Source organism: Callorhinus ursinus, unplaced genomic scaffold (genome assembly GCF_003265705.2).
Source record: "Callorhinus ursinus isolate GAN/ISIS: 27379988/994484 unplaced genomic scaffold, GSC_fseal_2.0 scaffold51, whole genome shotgun sequence".
In the NCBI taxonomy this organism is placed as follows: domain Eukaryota; kingdom Metazoa; phylum Chordata; class Mammalia; order Carnivora; family Otariidae; genus Callorhinus; species Callorhinus ursinus.
The window spans coordinates 1,722,270-1,740,431 of NW_027397113.1; the positions used below are offsets into that span (position 1 = coordinate 1,722,270).

At 57.2% G+C, this 18,162-nt stretch overlaps 1 protein-coding gene across 2 annotated transcripts in view; it reads left to right on the top strand.

The window, feature by feature from the left end:
• SHANK2 (SH3 and multiple ankyrin repeat domains 2) overlaps positions 1–18,162 on the top strand; it is a 509,587-nt gene that overhangs the window by 249,515 nt on the left and 241,910 nt on the right. For both annotated transcript variants that reach the window (XM_025878755.2, XM_073883345.1), the window contains exons 13-14: positions 884–1,053; positions 8,614–8,727. In XM_025878755.2, coding sequence (XP_025734540.1) covers positions 884–1,053; positions 8,614–8,727 — 284 coding nt within the window. The remainder of the gene's footprint in view (positions 1–883; positions 1,054–8,613; positions 8,728–18,162) is intronic.

Here is an 18,162-nt window from a genome sequence, read left to right on the forward strand (position 1 = left end):
AGGAAACTGGCCGGGACCAGCCTGAGCTCTAATGGTAAAGCTTTATTGTTCAAAAAGTTCATTTTTTTAAAGTCAAGAACATTGCTTTCCTTTGGGGTAAAGATACATATAACACAAAATGTGCATTTTAATTGCCTTTAAGCGCAGAGCTCAGTGGCATTGACTATGTTCACACTGTTGTGCAGCCGTCCCCATGATGCATGTCCAGAACTTTCCATCTTCCCCTGAAACACCGGCCCCCGTCCCTCCCCCTCCCCCGGCGCCCACCGTCCACTCTCCGTCCCCCTGAGTCACCGACCCCCATCCCTCCCCCGGCGCCCACCGTCCACTCTCCGTCCCCCTGAGTCACTGACCCCCATCCCACCCCAGCGCCCACCGTCCTACTTAGGAACATGACAACTCCAGGCACCTGCAATCAATGGAATCATACCAGGAACACTTGCCTTTTCTGACTGACTTCTTTCACTGAGCGTAATGTCCTCGGGGTCAGTCCATGTTTAGCCGGAGTCAGAATGTCCTTCCTTTTTACAGCTGCGTGTAGTCCGCTGTGTGGATGGACCGCACTGTTTATCCGTTCATCCTTGGATGGGGACTCGGCTCGTTTCCATCCCTGGTTTGTCGTGAGCAAAGCCACTGTGGACAGGGTGTGCAAACATGGTGGTTCCCAGAAGCGCATTTGCTGGAACCACCTGAGTCTCTTAACCACGGACGCTGCCCCTGGGCATTTTCACGTCCTCATTCTGTGTAGAGTCAGGAGCTCCCACGGGACAGCTCGCGCCATGGCTTGGCCGTGAACAGATCGGCCGCGGGCCTGGGGTGTGATGTGCCCTGTCTCAGGCCGTGATCCTCTCCGTCTCTCTCTCTCTCTGCCCCTCCCCCTCAGGCCGGCTTTCCTGCCTGGTGCCAACAAGGACGCTCTGTCTGCCTTCGAGTACCCGGAGCCCAAGCGGAAGCTCTACAGCGCGGTCCCGGGGAGGCTCTTCGTCGTCGTCAAGCCATACCACCCTCAGGTCGACGGCGAGATCCCCCTCCACCGCGGCGACAGGGTCAAAGGTCAGTGTCCACCCCACTTCCCGGGCTGGGTCAGGCCGGGCCCCCTCTGCCTCAGCTGACCCTCTGTTGGGGTTTCGGCATCGGAGGCCTTGTTTCCCGGGGCCCCTGGAGGGGGCCTGGAGGGGGACGTCTGGAGCCTGGGAGGGCAGAACGGGGAGCAGACCGGGCTCGCCGGCCGTCCTGGTATCTGTTAGGGAAGCAGCACATGCATGTTGGGGATGAGATTCCATTGCAGAAAGTGCAGGGGGAAGGGGCAGAGCTCCTTTCCACCCAGGAAAGCCCTGAGGGCCCCGGGAAGACGTGACATGGGGACGGGGCCTAGCACAGATCAGATTTGGACATGTCTTCTCGGCGGTCAGGGAGGCGTGTCTAGGGGGATGGTCCGGCACAGCCCGGAGGCCTCCAGCGTTCCTGGAAGGAAGGCCACCAGGTTGGAGAGAATGATTCCCAAAGCAGAATTCTGGGAAGTGTGGCTGAAAAGCATGGAAGGCCTCCAATAATGCCAGGCTAAGGAGTTAGGCTTTGTTCCCAGGATACTGGGGAGCCAGCAATAGTTTCTGAGTAGGGAAATCAGGTATGTGAGGCCATTCAGGAAGATGGGTATAATTAGGGCCCTTGCAGGAGGTCAGCCTTGGTGTTGAGGCCCTGGGGAGGAAGTAGAAAAGCTGCAGGTGTGGGCTGCAAGGCCACATGGAAGCCGCTGAACTCTCCAGGTAGAGTAAGAAAGGGCACACCACGCATGCCCAGCCGTGTGTGGGCCCTGTCATTGAGGACAGGCTTTCAGAAGACACTCAGCAGGTGATAAACGGTACGCCCCTTAGAGGTTGGCAGGCCAGGGCCAAATCCTGCCTGCCCCGCCTTGTCACCACCAGGCCTGCGCTGGCTCGTAACCCAGTGCCCTCGTCCGTGCCCTGCACGAATCCAGCTGACCTCAGCTGGGATTTGCAAGTTTCTGATGACAGGTGGAGCCCTGTTCTCTCTCGGCTCCTCCTGGTCATCCAGGTGCGCGCAGAGCTGGCCATCTGGTAGCAGGCGCAAGTCCCAGGGCCTCCGTGTTCGTTCCAGCATTTTTCTTCTCCTTCGATCGCTTCTATTGATCTATTTCCAATACCCTTTCTTCTGAAATGTTCCCTTCACTGTTAAGTCCATCTTGTGCGTTTTTTAATTTCAGAAGTCACACCTTCAAACCCTAGAGTTTCTACATGTTTTGGTTTTTCTTTTTTTTTAATCATTTCTTTTTATGTAAGACTTCTTGTTACCCTGTTGGGGTTTCTCGCTTGCTGAAAGCACATGCTGTGTTAGGTCACTGGCGTGGTGCGGTCGGCACGCCGAGGTCCCCATCTGCAGTCCGCGGTCAAGGCCACCTTGGGCTGGGCTTGCTCAGTTTCCTCCCCTCTCGTGAGAACAGGGTCTTCGTGTGTCTCGTGATCTTCTATAGCGTCATGGATGTTAGGCGGGTTAACTTGTGGGCATTTCTTACATTTGGGTGGGTTGCCTGGGTGACCGCTCCGGGCCTGCTCAGATCTGGAGCTCAGCTGAGCTGAGCTGCTCTGTGCTTTTTCTGCGCACAGTTGGGGATGTGACGAGGCTGTCTGCGGCCTCTCTCAGGCTCCTTCCCGGGTGGGGACAGCCCCACTCTCCGGGGTGCGTGCTTTGTCCTGGCTTCATCTTTCTGGTTCTTCAGGCTGCTCAGGCTAAGGATTTTCCCCACGGGTCCCTCCCTCCTCCCCCACCCACAGCCCTGCCTTGTGGACAAGGTGCAGGCTCCCGGCTGTGGAGAGGGGCTCTCTGGCCCGGCTCCCTTCGCACAGGCCCCCGGGCGTCCCACCAGGCCTGGCTGCCTCTCTGCACATTCTGGCACCTTTCCCACTGCACACGGGGTACAGCTGCCTTTTGGGGTGTCTGGGAGGGCCATGTCCCATCACACCTATAAGTTCAAGTCCCTGCGCTGTCCCTGTCAACTTTACTGCAATATTCTTGTCACCTTTTACATTATTAACATTCAAGGTATAAATGTAGAAATTCACACCACCTGCAATTTTAAACTTTAGTCCCAGAACGCATCGCAGGGTAGACTTTCTCCCGGACGCGTGAGCAGTTTCCGATCGTCCCCCCAACAAGGATGCTGCGTCTGCAGACAGGGTGGCTGGTAGCTCCGCCATGGCGCTCACACGGGGCCCCAGGCAGAAGGCGACAAAAATGTTTTTGCTGCTGCCAAGGCCATGCATCTTTCTGGTATGACCCCTATGCCACAGCTGCGGACGGCGTCCTAGAGGGGCCCTGGCGACACCCCGCTCCTGACAGAGCTGTCAGGCCAGGCCTCGCGGCCCCTCCCCGCCTCACCCCCTGCCCCCCGGGAGAGCCGCTATTCTGAGAAAGCTGGGAAGGGCAGGCCCCCCGGACCTGCTGCATGTAGGAGCTCTGATTACTGTTGGGCGGTGATGTGCGGTCAGCCCCTGAACCCTGGGAGGCCGGCGGCTCGTGTGAAGACAAAGCACCACCCCCTGGGGCCTGCACTCTTGTCTGTGTGCACCCCACCCACCGCCCCCCGTGGCCCCCAACACACCACCCGGGTCTCCCTGCCCGGCCCCGCTCTGAAATTGGCTATGCCATCGGCCCACAGCCCTGGACTTTCATTCCACGCGGGCCCACGGCGCCCTGCACCCCAAGACCCACGCGGGGCTTCAGGCTGGGCTGGCAGACCCTGCGGAGCCTGCCATGATACTGGCTGGCCACTTCGTACCTGGGGACTCCATATGTCAGAGATAGTGACAGGAGCAGCCAAAGGTGGAGACTCTCATCAGTGAGCACCTACTGTTTACTGCACACACTACTGGGTGTTTTGCATACGGTTTTGTGTGGACCTCATAGCAGCTATGGACCAAAGGCATGGGTGTGCTCAGGTGGTCGTCACAGAGTCCCTCAGTCTGGGGGGCTTGAACAATAGGATTCGCTGTCCCCCGATCCCGGAGGCTGACGCCCCAGATGCAGGCCTCAGACAGCCGTCCTCCCCCTGTGTCCTCATGGGGTCGTCCCTCCGTGCGGGTCTATGTCCTGATCGCCTCTTGTAAGACCCTGGTCACATGGGATCAGGTCCACCCTGGTGACCTCATGTTACCTTGATCACCTCTGTAATGACCTCAGCTCCAAATGGAGCCCCATTCTGAGGTGCTTGGGGTCAGGGCTCCAACATAGGCATTGGGGGCATGATTCAGCCCAAGCACCTGTCTTCTGCAGACACGGTAACCCCGGTGAAGACCTCCCACTCTCCCACAGCTGATGACCAGGGGCTGAGGGCTCCAGATCTAGTTGGCCTGGACTCCCAAGCCCATGCTGTCTCCCCCCACCCTGCTTTGTCTGTCCCAACTGCTCCCTCCGTGGTCTGTTGCTACCAGCTTTACCTGGCTGTGCCCATGTTTGTGGTTGCGACGTGTCTTGGAGAGAGACGAGAGGCAGATTTACTCTCTCCCCAACGTGTTCCCGTCTGGACACCCGGCAGTCAGCCAGCGTGCTCTGCTCTGGAAGGAGGACGTCATTCATTCCCCCAGCTCCCTCTCACTGAGCACTGGCTGTCCCCAGCGCAGTGCTGGGGCCAGTAAGGGGGGGCAGGAGCTCGGACCCAGGTGTGATGCGAGGGCACCCCATGTCCTGGCTTAGTCCCTGGGAAGCGGGGCATAACCTGCTAAGCTGGCTGGCTCCCATGTCAGGAAGGAAGTTCAGTGGAGAGGGGTTGGCCATGAGTCTTTGGCAGCCCTTTTCACAACAGCTGAGGGATGGTGCCTCTCCTGGGGAAGGTGTCTCAATTAGGGCACCGAGTGTCCACTACGCTGGGGCCATGGGAAAGGGACAGTCACACAGCACCTCACTGGCAGCACTCAAACTCCCAAGTGTGGGATCCTTCGAGGCTGTCCTTAATGCTCCCCACTTCGGCCAACTTGTCCTGTGGGAGCTTTGACTGAGGAGCATGTGTGGCCTGCAGATCAGGCTTGCACAAGGAAGAATCCAGAAGGTGGGAGGGTTGTCTCTGTGTTGATACTCAGAGACGCAGCCAAATTGGTGGGGTGTGCCTGTGTGGGCGCGTGTGTGCGGGTGTGGGAGTGAGTGCACGCATCCCTGTACTGCATCCCCGTTGACAGGTAGGAGTCTCTAGCTGGGTCTCCATCGAGGGGCTAGCATTCCTGCCATCCACCTGGGTGAGTCACGATCACGGTCTCTGATTTGGGCCATGGATGGCACAAACACCCCCTTCCTCCCAGCCATGCCTGGTTCAGGAAATGGAAGCCCACCATGGGCTCCGTGGGGCTGACCACAGACTGGCCACTGAAGCTGGTCCCACGCTGTGGGGTGACGAGAGGTGAGACCAGGTGGGCAGGTGGCTGGGACTGAGGCCCCCATGGTGGGGAGGGAAACTGGAGGCCCAGGGGGGCCAGTGGCCTGTGCATCCGGCCTGCACAGAGTCCCTCTCTGAGCCCAAGAAGGGTGTTCTGGGGTGGGGGTGGAAGGCTCCCAGAGGTCCCGCCAGGCTCCCCCAGCAAGTCTGCAGGGGCAGGTTTCTAGGGGGAGTCAGCACAGGGAGACGGACCGACCACTCTTGGAGGGAAGGGAGGCTCGCAGCCAAGCCCTGGGCTGTGTTCTCCTTCCCAGCCTGTGTCCCCTTGGACATGGATGGGAAACAGAAGTATAAGGAGAGGAGGGGGCTTCAGGTCAGGGGATAGGGGGGCCATGGGGGTTGGGCAGTGAAAGGTGGAATCACAGGAGACCCTAAGTCTGCGGCCTGGATGAGGGGAGGCCAGGGCAGAGAGAAGGTGGCTCAAGGCAGAGGTGTGGACCCAAGCCGCCGCAGAGAGGTCCAGGGCCAGGCAGGAGCCCCGTGGGCAGTGGTACCAGGGGATCTGCCCCTCTCCACATATGTCCACGGGCATCGTCCCAGGCTGGGACCCACCCCTGGCTGCAGGAGAGCAGGCTGTGCGGGGAGCTGTGCCAGTCCCCCACGGAGAACAGAAATGATGGAAATCAGTTCCCAGACTTTCACCGCAAAGGATGGATGCAAAGGACTTCTCGTCTGAAGACTGCTGGGTGGGCCTTGTGGGCAACTCGCAGTTGCCTTGGAGCCCATGATGCTCGGCTGGGGCCTCCTTCCCTCCCGGCCATGCTGTGCGGCCCTGGCATCCTGCCTGGCTGGCTGGCTGGCGGCTCTTGGAGACGGGCAGCCAGAGGTGAGCCAAGGGAATTGTCCTCCCTGGATCTCAACGGGTACACAGCAGAGGCAGGAGGCCTGGCTGCCCGGCGAGTGGGGGCAGGAAATCTGGAGGATTTCCAGAGAAACCCAGCTCACCACTTCCAGGGGGTGGGGTCCTGCTGATAACCCCCAGCTCCCTGGCTGGGCCCTGACTCTCACTGTATTCACATATTTGCTGCTCGGCTGTGGAGGGGAGGTCTTCATGTTCCCAGTGAACCGCTGAGCCCGTGCATCTGGGAAAGCATAGCTCAACACATCTCTCCCTAAATGTGGGTTCCCCGGGCACAGGGGTGTGCTTGCTCTTCTCTTGATCCCCCTTATGATACTTACGTGGAGGAAAGCCCAGGATGGCTTAAAATTCAAGTGGCCTACAGGGGGCTTGGCACAGAATGGGGAGCCCTGCCACTGAGGCAGTCCCTGCCCAGGGGCTTGCTCCCAGCACTCAGGTAGGTCCTTCCTCAGTGACCTAGGCAGGGATGGGGCGGAGCTTGGCAGAGGGGGTGGGACCTCGTGCAGTGAGGGTCCCGCCCAAGCCTGGTGACCACACCGCTGAGCTAGCCACCAGTACTTACTGGTTCCCAATGTACAGGGTAGGGCCATGCATCTCTGGAGGGGAGAGGCCCGGAGGAGTAGCCAGTTAGTGGTCAGCTGGACGGGCACCTCTTCCGACCATGTTCCTTCAGCTGCGGCCTCGGAGCGTGTGGGCTTGCGTAGGGCGAGTGGATACTGTGTTCGTTCTCAGTCTACTTTTCAGTGCCTTAAATCAGCAATTTATGGGTGAGCCCAACCTAGCTCCCTCTTCACTTACAAGGAACACACTTTCCCACCTGGACACAGGTGTGCCCTGAGGAGGGGGGTAGACAACAGCCCAAGTGTGCAAGCCCGATGTCTGGCTGGTGGCCCAGCATACACGGTTGTAGGACTCGCTTGCAGCTCCCTAAGGGCAGAGGGCCCGTCTTGCCGACGGCCTAAAACATAGTAGCATGTTCCAGATGGTACCCAGAGTCGCACGCACACCCCCTCACGTGTGCCTCTGCTCCTCCCTCTGCCAAGAGGGCTGCCGTCTAGCGCTTGCTCACCAGGCACAGAGGATGTCCTGGGCCCGCCCCCGGCCTCTCCCCGCATCCAGCACACAGGCTGCTATGTCCCCCTCTCCTAACGGAGCTGAAACCGACCCGGTGGGCAGGGCCCCTCAGCCTTCCTTCTCTTCCGCTGGTCTCGGAATAATGAGAACACGCTCGGAAGTGTGACTCGGTGCCCATCAAACACAAAACCGCGGTGTGTCTTCCCTGATGGGCCGTCTGGAGAGAAGCTGTGAGCAGGGAAGGAGCGCCACACGGAGTTCGGTGTCTCTGCCTCGCACACAGTAGCGCTTCAAATAGTATCCCGCTCCAACACGTGCGGGAACCGAGGCACAGGGGGCTAAGAAGCTTTCCTGTGTGTCACGTAGACAGACATGTGGCTTCGGCCCATCCAGCACATGGGCAGGTGCCTGGCCTCCCTTTGCTGCCAGGCAGCGCTCCATCCAGGATGAGCCTCTCAGGTCCGGATTCTTGGGGGAAGCTGTGTGCATCCCCCCACCTGGGCTACTTGGGGTATAAGGGGCAGCACCGAATTTTGGAGGAAAGGCTTCAAGAAGTGTCTTCCCATTTCTGTGGTGCAGAGTGGCCCCGGTGGGCAGGCCCACCACCCTTGTCTCTGAGGGGATGGGCAGGTGCAGGGCTCCAGTTTCCCCCCTCCCCCCAGTGCTCCTCGCCTCGGGGCGAGACAGAGCGCGGGGTCGGCACACGGCCCCTTGCTGCTCTTCCGTCTCCTGCTGTCAGTTGTGTTTCCCCAAGCGGGTCTAAAAGATCAGGCAGACCCTTGGACCCCTTCCCCAGGCGGGAAGGGGCACGCGTGACCTCATCGTTCCTTCCTTCCATGGAGGTGACCTGCCCTACCGCTGTGACTCATGACATGGTTAAGGGTGGTGACTTGCAGTTCCCCTCTGCCATCTCAGCTGGGACACCAAGACGGGGGACAGACTAGTCGCAGGACTTGTGGGGTCAGATAAAGATGCCAGGAGGCCGGCGCTTGCATGCTAAGGACAGAAGAGACTTGGGGATCCCAGCGTCCACGCCCTCGGCGCTGTCCTCTCCGAGGGACGCTGCACCGGGCCCCCTCGTCCACAGCTGAAGGAAGCGTGGACAGCTGGCAGACGGACCAGAGCTGCCGGCTGGGCAGGCTTGGGGGACGGCCCCACGCTCTCACCATCCCCTCTTCGTGCTCACCCCCAGGCCCCTCGAGTCCGCCTGCTAACAGCTTCCCCCTCTTGCCTCTAGTTCTGAGCATCGGCGAAGGAGGCTTCTGGGAAGGCAGCGCCCGCGGCCACATCGGGTGGTTCCCGGCCGAGTGCGTGGAGGAGGTGCAGTGCAGGCCCAAGGACAGCCAGGCAGGTAAGGCGGGTCTCCACGGCCCTCGGACCCGGCTGTGCCTGCGTACGGAGAGAGGCGGCCCTTCAAAGCAAAGACTTCTCTCTGTCACAGAAACAGGTTGATTCGATTCCTCTGGGCTCTGTCCAAACCAGAAATAGGTTGCAAGACGGTACGGAAGCTTTTAGTTAAGGGGCTGCTCAGTACATGTTCCAGAAAACTTGGATCGTTCCTTGTAGCCATCGGGGAAGGGCTTTCGTGGGTTGACTGAATCTGGAAGGCTAGTTATCGATCTCCTGTACCGATGTCGCACATGGGCAGCTTGCGTTCACCGCGAGGCCCTCCTGTGCCCTCTGTTAGAACCACACGGTTTGATGTGTCAGTAAACACCGCTCCGAAGTGGTTGGTGTTCGCGAAGGGAGATCACTTCAGCATCTCTCAGAATTCCAAATATAGCCTTTGCTGAAAACCACTTTGAAATCTATTGCCAAAAGATTGAATTGATTAAAATGTTAAGAGGAGATCATTTATATACAACGGCCTTGGGAGGAAATATGGTGCTTGGGGAAAAGGGAAGCACGTGAACCCGGTCCGTGCGTGCACTCCGCGGGCATCGGGCAGAACCCCAGGCTCACAGAGCACACAGCCAGTGGCTTTGCTGCGTCTGCTTGTGCCGGCTGGTGGTCCCCTGCCCCGTGGCCTGTACCGCTGGGAAATGAGGTGTCCTGAGGATGTGTGCTCTGGAAAGCACGGTGGTCCCCCCTGCACGTGGCTGGCTTTGCAGACTCGTCATCGGGGATGCTCAGCTGGGAAACCGGGACATTTGCCGTATGGTGGGGGTGTTGAGGTGAGAGACGTGCTGAGCTTAGGTTTGAAAGGGAAGGCCAGAGTGTTCCCCTCTGGGGAAGGTGGCTGGGCGCGTCCGTGGGCAGCAGGTGGGTAAGAGCTTGCCTTCCCAGGCGTGGTGATGCACACCTTGAGCCCCCGGTACAAGCCGGACCTCCTGGCCCTGCCGCCCCTGGCCCACCCGCATCTTCTCCTGCACGCAGCGCACCCAGCCCCGGTCTGTGAAGGGCAAGACCACAGCCTGTGGGCAGGACTCCCCTTCCAGGTTGCCAAATGCCTCTGTCCTCCCTCTCCTTCCCTCCAGTCCTGCTACACGGCCTCAGTGCCCCTGGTCTCCCAACACACATTCTTCCCTTGGAAAGCCTCGGGCATGTGGGTGCCAGGCATTGCCGGCTGGGGGCAGCCCAGATGAACACATGTGCGGGTCACCCGGGCCTTCCTGCTCCCTGCAGCCTCCAGGAAATCGTGGCTTCCTGGAGAGAGGGCAGGGAAGGCTGGGCACTTGGCGCCGCCTCCTTCCCTCTCCTGCTGTGGGCCTTCTCCGCCCACCTGCGGACACTGCCCCACCTCGCCCGGGGCAAGAGGTCCGCGGGGCAGGTGGGCGTGGTGCAGTTCGTCCAGGCTGATGGTCTCCTCCGTCGGGGCTCCCCGGGGGTAGCGGCTTGTATGTGTATCTTGGGAAAGCTGTTGGGTGTGACATTCCTAGAAGGATGTTCTTTGCTCCTTACAACATTCTGCAGGATGGCATCCTTTTGATAACGTGGCGTTCTCTACCCAGGCTGGTGCTCAGCCCAGGGTTCAACATTTCTGGGGCTCCAGCCGGTTCTGGGGGCTGGCCGTGTGTCCTGGGGGAACTTGAGAACACGCAAACCAGTCCCTGACCCCAAGTGACTGTACCACACCCTTCTGGAACGTACGCTGTCACCCCACGTACGTTTCCTGAGTACGTCCTGGCCCTAGGCAGCTTGTGGAGCCTGAGCCCGAGACCTCATAGGTCTGTGCTGCCCGTAAGGATCGGAGGAGTTGGAGCTGCTCGTGTTGGCCAATGGCCACAAAGTGGCTTCAACATCGCAAATGCGTTATCTTGTGGTTCTGGAGGTCAGAAGTCTGGTGTGGGTCTCACGGCTCCCGGTGTCGGCCAGGCTACGGTCCTTTCTGGAAGCTCTGGGGGAGAGTGCGTGTCCTTGTTGTCTATGGGCTCTGGATGCTGCAACATGCTTAGCTTGTGGCCCCTCCGGCCAACTTGAGAGTGTGGCCACGTCCCTTACACGGCACGTCTCTGACCCCCTCCCAGCTCTTCCCCACGTGTTAGGACGCATGTGGCCAGCCTGGGCCCACCTGGATAAGCCAGGGCAGGGTAAGCTGATTTGCAACCTGATTCCCTTTTTCCATGTGAGGTCACTATTCACAGGTGCCGGGCATTAAGACGTGAGTATCTTTGGGGGGCTTCCTCTGTCCACCAGGGAGGCTAAGTTATGAACGCAGTAGCTATGCCATGATGTAGGCAGCAGGTCAGAGGAGGAGGCATCCCTGTAACCCGGCATGGAGGGGGTGGCATGAGGGGGAGCAGACTCGGAGCTGGATTTTAGGATGGGGAGGTTCTGGAGCGGCTCCCGCCAGGCTCTGCTTGCCTTGGGCTTTCTCAGATTGTGGCTGAGCGCCAGGGGCCGTGTTGACTGATATCTTTAGTAGAGGTATGATTTACCTGCTGGAGAGCACCGTTCAGTGCATTTTGACCCACGTGTACGCCTGTGTCTCCGAGCATGCTTAGGACGGACGTTCATGACCCCGCAAATGCTCTCCGGGTGCTTCCCGGCCACAGCGCCTTCCCCAGGGCTCTGGCAGCAGAGGCCAGTGTGACTGGTTGAATTTCCCAGAGACGGACCCCTGCAGCCCGCGCTCCTGGGCCGGCCGCCTTGCACGCAGCCGATCGTCAGCCACACTGCCGCAAGCACCGGCGATCTGTCCGTATTTGTCCACGAAGAGTGTTCTGTCACATGTGTATGCCCAAGGTACTCTGTTTACTCATGCTCCCAGCGACAGGCATTTGGGTTGCTCCTCGATTTGGGCTCATAGGAAGGTTTCTGTGCAAGCCTTTCCACAGACATGGCTTCCTTTGGCCCCGGGAAATTGCTGGGTGCACGCCTGCAAGGTCACGAGACAGGAATGCATTTTCGCTTTAGAGGAAACATCCAGAGAGCCGTCCCAGCTGCTGAGTCTCCTGGGGCTCCTGTGACCCCACATCCTGGCCCATGTCTGCTATTATCCGTCCCCTATGGGGCGGCCGCCCTGTGGGTGTGGCGGGTGTCGTGCTGTGGACGTCATCCACGTCCTGGGGAGGATCGTGGCACGTGGTTTCCATGTGCTTGCTCCCCGAGGTCAGCGTCTTTCAAAGGATCTGGGCACGTCTTCGTCCGTCTTTAATCGGGCCACTTCTCTTGCCACTCCTGGATTTGGGGGTTCCTAGTGCACTCTGCCGTCAGCCCTTTGCCGGATACGTGCTGCAGATACTTACCCGAGCCTGGACTTCACCTTTTGTTTTCCAACTGCATCTTAAAGGAGTAGGGAGTTTTTAAAATTTTAAGCGAAGTCTCACTTCCTTATTTTTTTTCATGATCAGCACTTTCTGTAGAGCGCCCCCCACCCTCCATTTTTAAATGTTGGAAGTTGGCAGACCTGGAATATACATAGAATCCGGAGATGGTACAAAATACATTCCACGTGTTGCCATCCCCAGCACACTCGCTCTGCACCAAGTCAGACTGGTATGGGCCTCGAGTGTTCCTTCTCTTTGGGGAGCCCCACGTAAAGCAAGTGTTTAGCCAGCAAATTCCACTCTCATGCATTAAATGAAATAGGTGAGTGATTCAGGGAACCCACAGCACACAGAGGGTGGCTCAGGGCACCTTGTGGGGCTGAGCACGACCAACTGATTTCCCGTCATATGGCAACGAACATCAGGGGCCATGGGGCAGCCCCCGCAGAATGATGTGGGGGCTCCGGGTCTCCCGCTGCTTCACTGATACACGTTTGGCTCAGTGGTGTGGAGAGGTCAGGACCTGTGTCTTCAGTGTGGGAAGCCCTTGCTCTTCTGAACCTTGGTTCTCGTCTCTTAGGACCGTGTGTTTCTAGGGACATCACAGTTTCCAACAGGCTTTCCTTCGTGGTAGCTCGTCCGGCCTGGGGAGGAAGCAGGGCGGGAACTGTCCTCCCCGATTACACACAAACACCCACGTCTCGGCACCCAGGAGCGCACCAGGCTGGGCTGTGACCTCTTCTTCGGAATCCTAACGCTGTGAGCTGTGCCACCCTTCCTGGCGGAGCGGCGGGCATGGTGATCCTGGGGTTATTGCGTGTCCCTCCCCTGTGCTTCTAGCGTGCAGGCTTCTTAAGGATGGGGGCTTTCCAGCCGGGTGTATTAGTTGGGGCCATGTCAGCCGCTGTAACAGATGAGCCCGTAACTTCAGCAGCTTCCGTCCTGCTGTGGCCTCACCCATTCGAAAGGGCCTTCACAGGGCCTCTGGCTCAGAAGGGACACACACCACTGCCTCTCTGTTCCCAGTGTCAAGGACCAGTCGTGGGACCTGGACGCCACAGGGCTCGGCCTTGTGGTCCCCGGCCAGGAGCCACTACTGGTGACTGACCCCTCAGGAGGCTAGGGACAGAGGGACGTGAACGTGGGCACAGATAACAGGTATACGTACATATAAAGAACTGGCTCAGGCGATTGTGGGGGCTGGCAGGTCTGAGATCCACAGGGCACGTTGGCAGACCGGAGCCTCGGGCAGGAGCTCTGGCTGCACTCATGAGGCAGAATTTCTTCTTCGAGAAGCCTGATCACCCACGCTGTCCAGGAAATCTCTGCTCGAAGTCAGCTGGTTGTAGGTGCTGCGAGCCGTCTAGAGAACACCTTTATGGCAACACCTGGACGAGTGCCTGGCGGTAGCCAGGTGCTGCGATCTGGTCAGGTTGACACCTAGAACTGACCACCACCATGACCGACCCACACTGTGGATGGAGGGAAGGATGGTGGTCGCCTCCGCCCGGCAGGGACCTCAGCAGCCCCTCCAACTTTCCATCACATCCCCATCCGTAAGTCCAGGCTGTCAGGTTGGAGTGTGGCTTGATCCTGTCTCTGCAGGATTCCACACATGAACCGCGATAGGGCATGCCCCCGATGGCAGATCTTGAGTAAGAAACAGGTAAAATATTTGCAAAATCATCACCGGGAGCCCTTTGATGAGTCAGTGTATGGAAAGGAAAAGCATGCGGGTGCAATTTGCAGGGACACAGTTCATGTGTAAGCAGAAGCTGTGCAACCGCGGCCCCCCGTTTGAGAAAATGACAAAACCAAGTCACTGCCAAGCAAACGGTATCTTAGCTTCTGAGACAAAGGCCCGGACAGTCTGACGAACACATTCACTTAGAATAAGATGACAAGGTGACATGAACAGCCGCTGTCCCCAGCCTCCAGAGACAGCCAAATTCTGGTCACCTGAAGGCCACGGAGCTGGGCGGTCCAGACCTCAGGTGCAGGACAGCATGTTCCTAACTCCTGGTGCATCCTCGTGGCCCGGCGCTGGTCCATGCTGGGATCCCTCTGCATTCTTTGGGCGGCTGTATTCCGCTCACCCAGCATTTCCTGGGACTGTGCTGGTGCACATCACACCTGCACGCTGCAAGGCCGGGCAGTGTTGTTCCAGTCTTTCCAGACTTAGAGTCTTGACCCCTGTCCCCAGGAACGTCAAGGGTGACGGGTCACCCTCACCTCTCAGCTTAGCTTTTGCGGGTCATGCATGTGACCTTCCCGGTACACTCAGGAGGTGGGGACATGGCAGTGTAGGTGGAAGGTGCTCGCTTATCCCAGCCTACCCAGCCTCACCTTCCTTTCTGGGAGGCTCCTGGATTGCTTCTTCCATTTCCTGAAATTTTGCTTCTTTCCTCACATTCTCCTCTTCATGCAGAGACATCAACACTGGGTGCCCTTGAGAAAAATCATTTTGCCCCTGTATGTCTCAGTTCTCAGTTTGGTGCTTGCATGATCTTGTGTTTCTAATTTTTTTGCATGAAATAGAACAAACACAGGAACTCACAAACCATGATGTGTTGCTTAGCAAATGGCTATAAAACGATACCCCTGCCCCACGTCACCAACAGCCCCAGAGCCCCCCATGCACCCCTTCTTAACAGAACACTCTCTCCCCACTGCTAACCCCACCCTGACTTGCATGCCAGTCACCTCCTTATTTTGTTAAAGTTCTGCTTGCTTACTTTGCATCCCTAAACAACGTAGCATAGTTTTGGCCAATTTTGAACCATTTGTAAGTGGAATCAAACAGTGTGTGTGTTGTGTTGTGTCCGGCTTCTCTCCTCACCTGTGATACCTGGGTTGTGTGAGTGGCTCGGGGTACCCATTTCGTCCCATTAAGTCATTCATCGGGTTTTGTCCATCTGTCCTGCCGGGGGGGGGGGCCACCTGCAGTCCCTGTCCCCTGGTGTAAACATGTTTGCACTTCTTTTCCTCATACCCCAGGATGGGTGGTGGTCAGGCCAGGGTGTGTCCCCCGTCTCTCTGGATCCTTCAGCCACGTCCTAAGTGTGCGTATTAGTCTGTGCACACTGCTATAACAAGTAGCACAAGTACGGCAGCTTAAACAGCAGACATTTATTTCTCCCAGTTGTAGAGGCTGGAAGTCCGAGGTCGAGGTGCCAGCATGGTTGGCCTCCTGGCTCGCAGATGGCCACCTGCTCACTGCGTCCTCACATGGTCGAGCTCTCTGGTACCTTTTCTCATAAGGGCATTAATCCCATCGTGGGGCTCCTACCCTCATGACCTCCATGGACCCAAATTACCTCCCACATGCCCCACCTCCAAATACCATCCCATCAGGGGTAGGGCTTCGACAGATGCGTTGGGCAGCACAGACTTTTAGTCCCTGGCGATGCTGCGTCCACATCTCGCCAGCACGCGCTACCGGCAGACCGTTTCCACTGTGGGTCTTACGCCCATGCCCCATCAACACAGGACTTCAGTTTGTGTTGCTCTCATTACTTCTGAGTGTGAGAACTGTTTTTGTATGTTTATTGGCCATTTATTTGCATTTTTTGGTCAAGTGTCAGTTCAGGTCTTTTGCCCATTTTTCTTGAGGGTCGTTTGTTTATTACTGATTTGTGGTCACTCTTTATATATTGTATAAGAAAACCATTCTCAACGATACATATTTGCTACATCTGTTCCCAGACTGTGGCCAGGCTTTTCCCTGGGAGGCCGGAGACCCTTTCACGTGGCTCTCGTGGTCACCAGCCTTCTCCTTACCATGGAAGAGGCAGGCATGGGTGCAGGGCAGCCTGCAGATGGCACGCCAGCTCGACTGTGACCCCATCACCCCCTTTCCACCTTATTTAATGTGAATGCACCTTCTGTCTCTGGCAGGGGATGCTGGCTTCCCATTTAAAATGATGATTTGAAGAGCTTCTTATAGAAATAAACGTATAGGGACAACTACATTTGTAAAACCGGCCCTGCTGCTTTGGGGTTGCTTAGCTTTGACCCTTTGCCCACACAATCCCCTTAACTCAGTTAACCTAACTTAACCGAATTAAAAAGTCCAGGTGACCCAAGGGCCTTCAGGATGACTGGGTGGACAGATTTCACACGTGTGTGCTGGGCGTGGGTATCATGGGTCTGTGGGCTTGGTCCATGTAACTGCTGTCCTTAGCAGGCCATGGGGTGGCCCATCGCAGAACACTGTGACGCTGGTCCTGCACCAGCCCCTGGACCGGACATTTCTCATCTCGTGTCCAGGGTCGCACAACTTGTGGGTGAGAGTGACAGGCTTCAGAGCGGGATCTCTCCTGCTTCAGCAAACCTGTGGGTCACTTGAAAGAGGGAACATTCCCACATTTAAGAACACCCGATTATAAAAACTGAAATTGTCTATGAAAATGTGAACCACTAGATTAGAACAGTTTTGTTCTTAAAAAGAAGCATAGGGTCATTTTTTAGGGCATCCCCTAAATGGAAGCACAGAATAAAAGGTTCCTCTGAGACTTGAGGTGTCCCCGGGAAGACATGGGGTCTCTAGGCCCAGTTTGAGAAAACCTAGATTTAGGGTTCAGGCCTCTCTGTTGGAGAAGAAAGTCTAGCCTCTGGTTGCTGAGAATCCCACACCTGGCCCAAGGCAGAGCTGGCGTGGACATCTGATTTTGAACTTCTAACCCAGAGGTACTCCTTCTCCCATCCCAGTCCGGGGGGTACTCTGTTCATTATCGCTTTTTTAATTGGAGGTGACAAAACCCCAGAGCTCCCTCCAACACCCTCTTCCCCCAAAAGGGAATTACTATCTTACATAATTGAAAAACCCAGGGGCTGGCTTCAGGCATAGCTGGATCCAGGTGTTGAAATGAAGTCGCCCGCTTTCTCTCCATCTTTAGGCACTGATTCCTTCCTCTGTAACAGCTTTATTCTTTGGCCAACTCACTTGTCAGGGTGGTCCCTGACAGCTCTGGGCTTAGTCCTCCTGAATCCAAGTCCAGCAGAGAGAGAACACGTCTTTTCCTGCCTGCTGGGCAAGCATCAGCGATTGGCCCTGATTGGGTTGACCTGGGTCGTGGAAAGGGGCAGAACCAGTTGCTAGAACTGGGGGATGAGTGTGCTTAGGAAGTGTGACTGGCTGGGCCTGGGATAGATGAGTGAGTGTGGGCAGATGGTCTGCTAAGGACAGTTGGAGTGCTGTGACCAGCAGAAGGAGGGGGGCAGCAGAGCCTCGTGGACGTCCAGAGACATCCCTTCGGCAGGGAGGCCCAAGCATTTGGGCTCTTTGAATAGGAGAGGAGCCGACGCTGCGACCTGCTCTCACTGAGCTGCGAGCACTTCCCGGGGAGACAAAGAAGGGGTAGGAGCTGTTACCCAGTGCTCGTTGTGGCTCCGGGTAGAGCCATCGGGACAGGAGCTAGTGGGGTTCCGGTATGAAACAGAAGCCCCATTTGTCACAGTGCGTACGAAGGCTCTGCAAGATATCACAACAGGCATATGGTCGGTGCTTCCAAAATAGAATGTATTTTGTTATCTTTAGAACATTTAAAAATACAGGCAAATGACTCCATTAACACAATTGTAATCTCAAATATTAATAAGCAACAAAAGAGCCAGCTTCCGAAGGAGTTACTAGCCGTTCCCTAACGGAACATAAAATAAATATGAGGACTCATTGTCCTGGTTGCTAATGATTATGTTTTTGTTAAACAACCGTGGCAGAATCATGCAGGCTTCCCCCTTCGTCTTTCTTTTACGCCATTTTATTAAAATACACTTGGAGCCTCGCCTCTTTGGTGTGTGCGCACTGTTGTCTCTGAGCAGCTGCTCTGTGTTTTAAATACCAGTTTCCACGTTCAGCCTTGCCCCCGAGATAGAGTTCTGCCAGGTCTGTCTGTGGCTTCCGGTTTGGTGGGGCGGTCTCCGTCTCTGGCATCGCTCCGGGGTCCCGGGCCCTCCCTCCCTCCCCTCCCAGCGGTGGCGGCAGCCTGCCCTGGGTTACCGTGGCAACCTGGTGATGCCGGTACCAGCCCCGCCCTCCTTCCCCATGTCCCTCCTGCCGCTGCAGGATGTGTGTC